Here is a 10,853-nt window from a genome sequence, read left to right on the forward strand (position 1 = left end):
GCAGCCAGGGCCAAAATATCTCTTTCATTAGGTATGAGCGAGGTGGAATCCAATTCACAATGCCCCAGGCCTATGGAACACTGGGGCAGTCTAAATTACTACTACCCTACAAAGGTTAATGGGTGATGCCTTTAACTAGAGACAGACTACCAAGTTGTTACAGTACTTATTTTCTTGCTTTGCACTAACCACACACAGGCTCCCACTAACATTGGTTCTCTCTCAAACATGCAAACATAAGCTAAACAAACCTTGCATTTTTTGCCGTTTTGTGCTTGTTCTCAATATCTTATTCCAAAAACTTTCGAGATACTGCTGGGACGAAGCAGAGAAAGAGAGAGAGCGCATTAATAAAATGGCTGGAAAGATCATGGGAACAATGTACTGAGAACAAGCACCAGATATAAACATACAAGATTTATTTGGTTTGTGTGTGTGTGTGTGTGTGTGTGTGTGTGTGAGAGAGAGAGAGAGAGAGAGAGAGAGAGAGAGAGGAGTTGTGGAGTATGAGTCAGTAAACAGAATGAGGAGTGAATAGAAAAAGGAACATAAGGGTCATAGCACTTGCTTCCCATGGGGTAGACAAATGATTGTTACAAGCAGCTATCAAACAATTGAAAAGTTAAGGTAGGGTGCACCACTCACCTGAACCACATCCCCAAGCCACCTTCAACTGCAACTCAACCCTGGCCCTGGGATGGGTCCCAGTAAATAATTCCTTCAGTCACTTTCTTCCTTCACCCTGGCCTCCTGCTGATTTGTACCCATCACGGTATAAAGCCCTCCCATCCACACTTGGCTAGTGGATACCTATCCTCCTCTTTTTTTTTTAACTCGGTAATTGGTTCGTTTATTGACTCTATGGTCGATCAATATGCTGCCGACAAGCGTAAAATGACACTGGCAACTGCTTCCAAACCACCAAGACTTTCAGGTGGGCACAAGGCCAACCTGCTTGATATAGGCTCGTGTCCGTGGTTATTAAAAAAACTGCTTCCAAACACAGATTGTGGAAAGAAGTTATGAATTCAACATACTTTTAGGCATACACCCCCAAAGATGATTCCAACTTCAAGAATGAAGAAAATCAGCGAAACTGAGAATGATAGAAGATCATTCTCTACGTTTCTGGAAATTCAAAACCAACAGCGAAAAACAAATACAGTATCAAGTTTTCCCAGAAAGAAAGAAAATAAAACTAACACCGAAAAGATCATAAAATAGCATTCCGTTTTCATTGCATAGAAACTTGAATGTAAGTAACAGTAGCATTACAGAGTTATTACACGTACAGGAAACCAAGTAAGATATACAAATCTAAAATACGAAAGATTCCGAAGTTATGTATTAATCACAGGTACTTTACATGTAATATCATTAACCTACCCCAGATAACCCGCAAACACAAATTTCTATCTACATAAGAAGTCTAATTTCTCCATAAATAATTCCTAAGTTTCTCAAAATGGATGAACCTACTGATAGTGACGGACTAAATACAACAATACCCTAGGGTGCATATGATTTACATTGATTCCAATCGGAGGAAGTTGCGCTTAACTTAGTCCCCATTGATCATAACAGACTGAAATGGCACTTTCTTAATTTCCACAAATGTGGAATAATCCTTACTCATTGGCTGTTTCCATGGCTCTCCATCCATTTGCAGAAAAGCTTCCTTCCACTCTCCTCCTCTGAACTCGAACCTTATCGCCGCACCCTGCACAATATCCATAGAATCATAAGCATATAGTACAAATAAGCCACAGATACAGTTTCGTTATCCAATTGAATGGGCTTCTATCCAAAAGTACCATTCACAAATATGCGCCTTTTTTGGTATTAAAGAAAATCTGGATTCGTGATCTGCAGCTCCTAAAACCATACAGCCAAAGATTGCTGGGAAATGGGAATAAATTGAAATAGCAGTACCTGAGCAATGTGTATGGCAGAAATAAGTTCAGTCATGACCATGGAAGCATGCCATCCGTGTTTGAGGCCAAAAATTTCTATAAGACCATCATCAACATGTGCCTCAACAAAGCCTCTCTGTAAAAGGGGGAAAGAAAACAGGAAAACAGAAACACCATTTATAGTTTACAATTAGATTAAGAGCATAAAAAAAACAAACAGCGAAAGATCAGATGAGAACGACAAACATATGTTTGAAACGTCGCCACATGAAAGAAAATGGGAAAAACAAACTTAAACTTGTTGGAAGAGAATAAACCGGTTACAAAGTAGGTTGGCAGTTTTTCCTTTTCCTTGGTTTTTTAATTTTTCCGTGTTTTTTAGTTTGGTTACGCTGTTGCCCAACGACATTCTTATCTGTACACAGCACTACATCAATCATAAGTGAACTACTTTAAAGACACCCACAATCACGAAAAGAAAAGCTAAGCCAGAAATTCTGAAGGAGTGAAGTTGTGGACAAATCAGCATTATCATCACAAGGCTTTCTAGGCTTGCATTAGACTATAGATTTCAATCATATATAGTCTATATATTCATAGCGATATAAGCGCCTTTTATCAACTTTGAAAGGGGCTTACAGCACGTCAGCACAACTCTAATGCAAGTACTTGCCAAACGCAACTACAAAACTACCTTCTCCAAATAATCTGGCTTCAGATGACCCCACGGATTTCTTCCGCTTGCATAATTATTTAAATTTAAAGCAACAATGGACCTAGCACTGGAGAAAAAGAAACTGTCAGGGAAAAATTAATTGAAAGTATAAAAAAATATGGAATGAAGAAAAGTATAAGTAACCAGCAGATCAGTGCCGAAATGTTGATATTTTGGCCCTCCAAATTACATTGATTAGTCATTTATTTTTGTAGGGTCGGAAAGCAACTTTCCTCAGTAATGGAGCACAGCAACAAATCATCACTCTGTATGAGATCCATGTAAAGTAACAAAAAGAAAATTAGTGTGTTAACCTTGCAGGGATTGGAACTAGCTCCCATTCTGAGCAGTTGGCCTTCTTAACATGCATCCTTACAATGTTCTTGAGTCCCCTGCATTTAAAATTGTTGACAAAGCACACTAGCAATGAGAGGTAACTACTAATGTGAAAGGTTTCCATACGAAACCACAACTAATAGTAAGAGGAAGGAAAAAATGAAATGTATACAAGTATTATAAACAAAAAAGGAATATATTATGGACACAGATACTTTCTAGAGTTTTCTTCTTCTTTCATACTCAAATTCCAGACATTGATACTCTTTTTCAATTATTTCGATATTAGTCAGTTGCAGGCTCTCTTTTACAATTTTAGTCACGTTTTGTGAATTAGTCTATAATTATCTGATTTGCAAAGTAGTCGCATTTTACAAAACAGATAATTCGAGTATGGATATCTCTTTTATAGGTATGTGCTTGTGTATAAGTGGCGGATTTATCTAATTCACATGTTTCAGGTTTCGAATTCTAATTTCCTTTTTATCACCCCCAGTAAGATGGTCATTATAAATCGCCATAGAGCATTGCATGCATAGGATGGGGTTCTTATACATGGTTTTATAGTAACGTGTGCCTAGTATGGGCGCGTATCCCATGTTCCCATACTTTCATTCAAGAGTCCAGCATCCAACATGGATATTGTAAACATTTTTAGAGAAGTCCATCTATCATAGTACTAACAGGAGACATTCTTCTTTCTCTTCTTTCAATGCCAATGCTTGATGGTCCAAGGAAAATATGAAACAAAATAATCAAGTGAATTATATTATGTTAACATCAGTCACCCTCCAAAATTAACAATGGATGGGATGACATCAAGGGTATATCATCGAGAGAACAAAGTGTTCTGACCTTAAGCTTGGATCACTGATGCACGGTGTGAAGAACCAACCTTGTGTGCAACTATAGCCAGAGTAAATCAACTGTTACAACAGAAGGATCAATTTAGGTGTCGTACATGTATCTTCAATGATTCAATGCTTTATATGCACAATACTAAGCATGTAACAATGTGTCAGTTGCAACTAGTTGCAAGGTCCATACTCCGTATCAAAATAGTGGTATCTGATCCACAGTTCCACACGCGACTAATTTGCAAACCAGATCACTATAATCTCTCTTTTGCAATAATTAAATGCTTCATATACTCTTTCTAAATCCCAAAGCTTGGAAGCTAACAAATGAAATGGTTCCACATGCGCCTTTCCAATCACCCCAACCCCTCTTTTCCAGTCACAATTTGCTGGAGGGAGTGACAACTCGAAGGAGTTGAAGGTTGTGAAAGACTGAGATAGAAGTAAAGCAAAAGAGAGAAAATTTGAGATGGAAGCAAAGAGACAAGAATGAAAACGTAAAAAAAGTAGAATTCATGTCCTATGCATATTACATTTACACCTTACTCTAACAGCAATTGCTTTTAGGTGGATTGGTTAGTACCTGATACCAAGTGGTATCAGAGCAAGGTTACGGGTTCGAATCCCAAGCGGGTGTTGCGGGGAGATTGTTGGCTTTATGGGGGCCAGGATTTACCATGTACTCGAGGTGCCCCCTACTGCTGGTGCGGGGCAAGCGTAGGGGGGACTAACCACCTCCACCCATCGGTGATGTATGGACATAATTGCGAAGTGCCTCATGTCCGCCTACCGCTAAGTGCAAGGCTTTGCGTTGCCCTTTAAAAGATTAAGTTGTGCCTTCCCCAGCAATTACTTTTAGGTGAGTTGCTTTTAGTGCTTTAGATTATTTCTTTTCTTTTACCATTTGGATCTTATCTAGTACTAAGATATCTACTCGTGTTTGGTTGTTACTTAGAGTTAACAAACAGAGGAAGCATTGGTGTTTTATGTTATCACCTGCTTGCTTGCTGGGTCAGTTTTTATACCAAAAATCATAATTAATACATCCGGGCACTAATAGCCCAAAAGCATGAATCGTAACACGGGAGAGATATCATAAAGGAAAATTCCAAGTTAAATCAGATGCCAAGATAGGTCATAATATTGTACTACTTTAGCAAAGGAAGCTTCATTCACTTGTCGAACAAACTAGGCTAGAGCTCTCTGTTATGTCCAAAACATAATTTCAACCAAAGACTAGAATTCTGTATTGTTGGTCAGCCCCCAATCCCATTATCTCCTCTCTTCTTGTTTACTGTTCACTTTCTCCACAAATCATTTTCTTATAGTCAGTGGGCTTTCTACTGATCTTTATAAGAAAAGGCCCTAAAGTTAAGGAACTACGGCTCGATCAAGCTCCAAAGAATATGGGTGCATTATTAACTTGTAACTGAGAGAGAAAGAAATTACCTTGTTTGAAATAGGACCTTTGGCAAGGTGAGGTTTTTCATTCCGTAAATGGTGAAAGCCATAAGCAACTTGCGCATCCATTCCTGCATTGAAATATTAAAGGTTCTGAACAAAGCATAGAGGCATAACAAACCCATCAAAATTGGTTGCATTAAAATCTTAGGCAAATCTTACAACGACAAACTTTCTCTTATTTATCAATTAACATTCAAAGGATCAATTTGGGAATGAGATACACCATGGTTGCATGGTAGAAGAAGCAAGTGAACCCCTTCAGTGCTGAGTGTGTTTTGCTCAGTGAAAGCACAGATCTCCTGTTAGTTCTATGTGAGATGACCTTTCCTATATCTACATAGTTCTCAGGTTGGACATTGGACTCTTGGATAGTGTGGGAACAATGGGTTACACAGCCAACATATGTAGCTGACTACTCACCCAAAACAACAAACTAGTAAAGTATCTAATGCAGGAAATGCTCTACGGCACCTAATAAATACCATTTTACCCTGAAAAAGAGACAGTATCAAAATTCGAAACTTGAAACAAGGGACTTAGATAAATCCGCCACTTAGACACAAGCACACACCTCTAAAAGAGGCTTTTGTCAGGAATAATCAAAAGTGGAAAAGTTTCATGCCACACACAGAAAACAAAAAAGAATAGGATTGTAATCGACAGACTCTTTCATCTAGACTGCACCCGAGTCCATGTAACATAGTTCAAGTTGTTCAACACATCCACAAGACATGGTTCCATGAAGATCATTAACAAACAAACATGAAATCCAAGTGCAGTAGGCAATGGTCTTACAAGCATAAGCTTTTACAATCACTTCCATGAAAACAGAAAGTTAAGGATCCACTTTTGAAGGTTCAAGGTTTCCAAACAATAAAAACAAGTTCAAGCGTCAATACTTCTCAATTTTCATGCATAAACTATATTGGGAAAACAAGAAAACAGATGAAATGTATCATGTGTTGTCTCTTAAAATCAAGATGGCATACCTATGCTGAAGTAATTATAAAAAACTCCTTCATAGCAAGACAATTTCTCAGGTAGCTGTCCTTCTATTTGTACTCCCTGCACAAACCACCAACATTCAAGACATTGAAAAGCGAAATCCAAAAACTAGTTAAATACTTAAATGAGATCAATTAGCAATATCTGACCAATTTATTCATGAAGATATTTAGAATTGATTGCTAACCATCGGAAGACAGGATTTTTTAAATGAACTTCAAAGACTCATGGGTGCAGGCGCACAATCAGCACAATACTAGAAATAGTAAATCGATCAAAAGGAAGGGCAGTTGAGCGAAGGAAAACATGTTCAAAACGAAGAGATGACATTCACATTTTACATAAGGGGCAAATCATGTAAAAGTAAAAGTAAAACAGAACCAAGAATGGACCACCAGCTCAAATTAACAGCAGACACGAGTGCTATTAGTAGCCGCCCCAGGATCACAAATTAATGAGCTGCGGTTAATGAACAGAAGATGTCCTAACAGAGAATTCCATGCACAAGATCAAGATGGTCAAAAGACTACTGATTGACAAACAAAAAGTACTCCTGCACAAGCAACGAACTTAAAACAAGATGCAATAAAATTTTTTAAAAGACTACCGAATCAAGGGAACGCTCCTCCACAAGCTTCAGAGAATGAGGTGGATCCACAACTTCCTCTGCTGGCATGGATATCGAAACATTCCAGCTGCAGAAAATGAAGTTGTATTTTATGGAACTGTTAAGCGTGAGAAAGAATTTACAGCCAGAAACAACCATGAGTAGGCAACAAATCTCTTAGAAATTAGTATTTGGTATGCAAGCATACATGTTATATAGACCCATACATAATGCATCTATATGAACCCATATGTAATGCATTTTTTATGAATCCAGATGCTTCTGACAGATAGCCAAGAATAATTTTTAACACAAACGAATAATGTTCTACAAAGCATCTGCTAATTCCCCTTGTTCACAATCAAAATAAGACATTGCACATGAACAAAGACTCGGGGAGATAAATGTACAGCATAGAATCCAGCATTGAAAATGGGTAAACATCAAACACCAAAATGTAAACCCACATTAGTTTGAGGAAACTATTAGACATGGTATGCTGTCATTGCTGAGTATGAACTATTATCCTCGGATTATCAACCACTTCAGCAATACTGCTTGTTCTGGTCCTTTCTATCTTAAATTACTTTCCTTTTCTGGCATGAACCTAAGAAACTCAAAATACTTGTGCTTTTCAGTTACCCGTTGAGTATCAAGCCAGGGGAGTCTAAATGTGTAAAAACTCAACAACTAGGTTCATCTATTACATGATACACACTATAAGCAAGACTGAGGAACCAAAAAAACTCGTAGCACTATGGGATAGAACTCCATATACAAATTTTACTTTAGTTCCAAACTTCCAAGTACATGGCTCAAGCTCGAGTGAAAAACAAAGCAAACTAGATGTCCAATATCTGCGCAATGAACCTTGGAAGCTTTGTTTGATTCCCAAAAGAGATGGTATTGACACTACCATCATCATTGAGAAAAAACACATATTAAAGAAACAAGAACCAGAGAATATTACTTCAAGGAAACGAATGCTCACCTATCCAGACGGCAAGTTGGACCTTTACTAGCCTTGTCAAGCGTTCTTTTGATTGCTGATTTCCAGAAGAAAGGAAATGAACCACCCTGCAAAGAAAATTAAGGAACCTACTCATAATGACAGGACAGAAGTTGAAAAACAGAGAAGTTTGTCACAAACAAGCGCTTACCCAACTAAAACTCCTAGACAAGTCATTTCCTGTACCAAGGGGAATGATTGCTGTTGGAGGAATTGGTTCGCGTCCTTGTTTGTGAAGCTCTCCAAGGCATCCTAGAACCCAACCCACCGTGCCATCTCCTCCTGCAACCTGTCAAACCAAACTCGTAACCCACAACGTCCCACATGAAATTTCAAGTTTTATTTCAGGCATGCAAAAACTTAGCAGGTATTTCTCATTATCTTTGCGACTGCTTCCACCAGTGGAGGAAACAGAATGGAAAAATGAACAATAAATTGCTACATAAAGAAGCCGAGAAATCAAAATGCACGAATGCATACCACAACCCTCAGCTTCTCACGAGTTTCTTTGGCACACGAGTCCCCAAGTTCAGCCATCTTCTCCAAGCATCCCAACCCATACTGAACAAATACATGAGGCCTCACAGATTGAAGGTCGAAAACCTAGCATGAAAAAGTGGGGGAAGATAAGAATCTGTAGTTGCGATTTCATGATCAAAATCAGGGAAGTACTATTAAGAACTGAGACTAGTTGAGGTGAGAAATTAGTTATCCAACATATAAATTGGTTTTAGCAACCAATAAAAAATTGGTTCTGGCTTTCAGAACATTCAACGGATCAATCACATAACCATCCAGAAGTGAAGATATCTCTAAGCAACACAACTGCAGGAAACAGTTATTAACACTTCCACAGAACCCCAACTTGGGAACCACCCGACGTGGTAGCTTGGTGGTCAGTGAGTTCCACCCACAGGGTTTGGGCCCGACAGGTCACAGGTTCGATTCGTGCTATCAATGCCCCCGACCCTGTCCCCCAATTCATGCCTACTGGCCTCTTGCCTCAAGCGGAAGCCCGGAACCATAGTTGCCATGGCTCTTTGGTTCCTTCCGGGATCCGCCACGGGTTTGGACTCACTAGGGTCACACCCAGGGTAGGGCTGCTACGTCTGATAGCCCCCCTCCTCAACCCTTTTAAATTAGCATTAAGAAAAATGAACTCTGACTTGGAAACATTGCCCAGAACCAATTCCGTCCAATTTTGAAGTTCCTTATTATCTTTTTAGGTGGTAATGATGTAAAATAATAAAAATGGCATTGAAGACCTTAATTTTGCATTCTCTCTCAAAAAAAAAAAAACATTTCATCACATATAAAGAATGAGCTAGTAAACACGATCAACAATGTACAGATTCGTAATACACGCTTATGTAGAGGGACAGATCGAAGGCGGACAAAAAACATTTTCAAGTTCATAAATGAAGCAAAAAACCAATCTTTCCGAAAGCACAAGAAGAAAAAAAATACTAATTAAAAATTGTTAAAAATAATGAAATATTTAGTCACAAACATCGCATGTTCAGCAGAATCAGCACACTTCAAATGCCAATAAAAAACCATATATCCGTATTTATTGCATCATTGCACAAAGTCCCACTACCTTCACAATATACATACACATGCGCTTATGTCACCAACTCACCATACACATATTTAGAGACAGAACTATACAGTATCCACATATATGGAGAGAGAAAACCCAAGCATTCGTACAAAACCTCTCCCATATCAACTCCTCCGGGCCCAGAGGTGTCACCACGGCACTACGTTTAAATGTGGTACGCCATGGCACGGTATGACACGGGCGTGGTTGCAGGCAGAACCGTCACGGTACGGTTCTAGTTGGGCACGGGCCACGGCACAACAAATACTAAGTTGTTAAAAAAAAAAAATTCCCAACGAAACTCAGCCGGAGATGGGCCAGCACGGGTACTACGCGATTGAAAAACGGCACATCACGATTAATTAAACGGCCGCACGGTTGCCACGAAGCTAAATTGGGGGGCCAGCAAGGCACGGCCCATTTGACACCTCTATCCGGGCCAGTCATACGGAGTTCTGCTCCCGTTTGAATACACCTCACTAGTAGACGGTGGTATTAGCCGAGGTCCATGTATGCAGGCCCGGACACCCAGAAAAAAATGTAGTGAGAGAGAAAGAGTGGGGGAGGGATTGAAGAACCTGCTCTTCGCCCATCAATTCCTGAAGCCTGGACTTGAGCTTGGGTCCGTGACGCCCGCCGCTATTCGGATTGATGAACACGACCATAGGACACTCGGCGGCGGCGGCGGCGGAGTCGAAGTGGCGGTTTCCGGCGGCGTCCTTGGATTCAATCGCGTCTCGTATCGCGTGGCGTAGGTACTCGGGCATCGTAATCTTCCGCTTCAGTTCCTCCTTGTCGACACGCATCCCTCCCATCGTGCAACCCCTCAGGGAATCCATCACCGACCATCGACCCGACCCGTGTGCATCCATAGTCTCTCTCTCTCTAGAACTTCATATAAATTGTTGTACTTATATGTATGTTATGTAATAGCTATGTAGAGAGAGAGAGAGAGAGAGAGAGAGAGAGAGGGGAGAGTTGATTTTTAATAGGGGAGAGGGACTGCGAACAGGTCCGACGACGAAGAAGGGAGGAAAGTTGAGAGAGAACGGAAAGGGTAAGGGGGGTTTTGGGCATTATAAAAAGTTGCAAAGTAGTGGAGGAGTATTATTGAAGATGATTTTTTTTTTTGAAAATGAAGTTTATGACAGCCAGGGTGACAAGGAGATATAGAAGTAAATTTTTCAATATTAGGGATATACTAAGTCTCTGTTTCGGAACGTAAAATAAATTTTTATTTTTTAAGAAGGTAATTTTAAGCTCAAAAATAATAGGTTTATTAAAATTTTAAAATATGCAATATAAATCTTCTTTGAAATATCTCGATGAGATCTTTTATACGGT

The 10,853-nt window shown here is 39.5% G+C and overlaps 1 protein-coding gene across 2 annotated transcripts; it reads right to left on the minus strand.

Moving 5' to 3' along the window:
* Nucleotides 1-1,211: 1,211 nt before the first annotated feature.
* Nucleotides 1,212-10,594, minus strand: LOC131322689 (diacylglycerol kinase 7-like). 2 transcript variants are annotated; one of them, XR_009198923.1, is made up of 13 exons: nt 10,088-10,526; nt 8,387-8,509; nt 8,058-8,195; nt 7,889-7,974; nt 6,898-6,985; nt 6,275-6,350; nt 5,271-5,353; nt 3,820-3,890; nt 2,943-3,020; nt 2,608-2,695; nt 1,933-2,049; nt 1,476-1,720; nt 1,212-1,436 (listed from the first exon to the last, which is right to left on the minus strand). XR_009198923.1 is itself a non-coding variant. In XM_058354106.1 (12 exons), exons 1-12 carry the CDS (start codon nt 10,379-10,381, stop codon nt 1,562-1,564), a joined length of 1,401 nt encoding a protein of 466 aa, XP_058210089.1. In that variant the 5' UTR covers nt 10,382-10,594; the 3' UTR covers nt 1,212-1,561. The 2 variants fall into 2 exon arrangements, 1 of the variants encoding a protein (XP_058210089.1); XM_058354106.1 differs by having other exon boundaries at nt 1,212-1,720; nt 10,088-10,594.
* Nucleotides 10,595-10,853: the final 259 nt, after the last annotated feature.

This window comes from Rhododendron vialii, chromosome 1a, assembly GCF_030253575.1.
Source record: "Rhododendron vialii isolate Sample 1 chromosome 1a, ASM3025357v1".
Taxonomy (NCBI): Eukaryota; Viridiplantae; Streptophyta; class Magnoliopsida; order Ericales; family Ericaceae; genus Rhododendron; species Rhododendron vialii.

What these genes read in the sequence shown, in the direction of transcription:
- LOC131322689 (XM_058354106.1), bottom strand. Translation starts at nt 10,381, where the DNA reads ATGGATGCACACGGGTCGGGTCGATGGTCGGTGATGGATTCCCTGAGG. An exon ending in CCAACTTGCCGTCTGGATAG is followed by an intron (nt 6,986 to 7,888) that starts GTGAGCATTCGT and finishes CATTTTCTGCAG; the next exon opens with CTGGAATGTTTCGATATCCA. An exon ending in AGCCAGATTATTTGGAGAAG is followed by an intron (nt 2,050 to 2,607) that starts GTAGTTTTGTAG and finishes CCCCTTTTACAG; the next exon opens with AGAGGCTTTGTTGAGGCACA.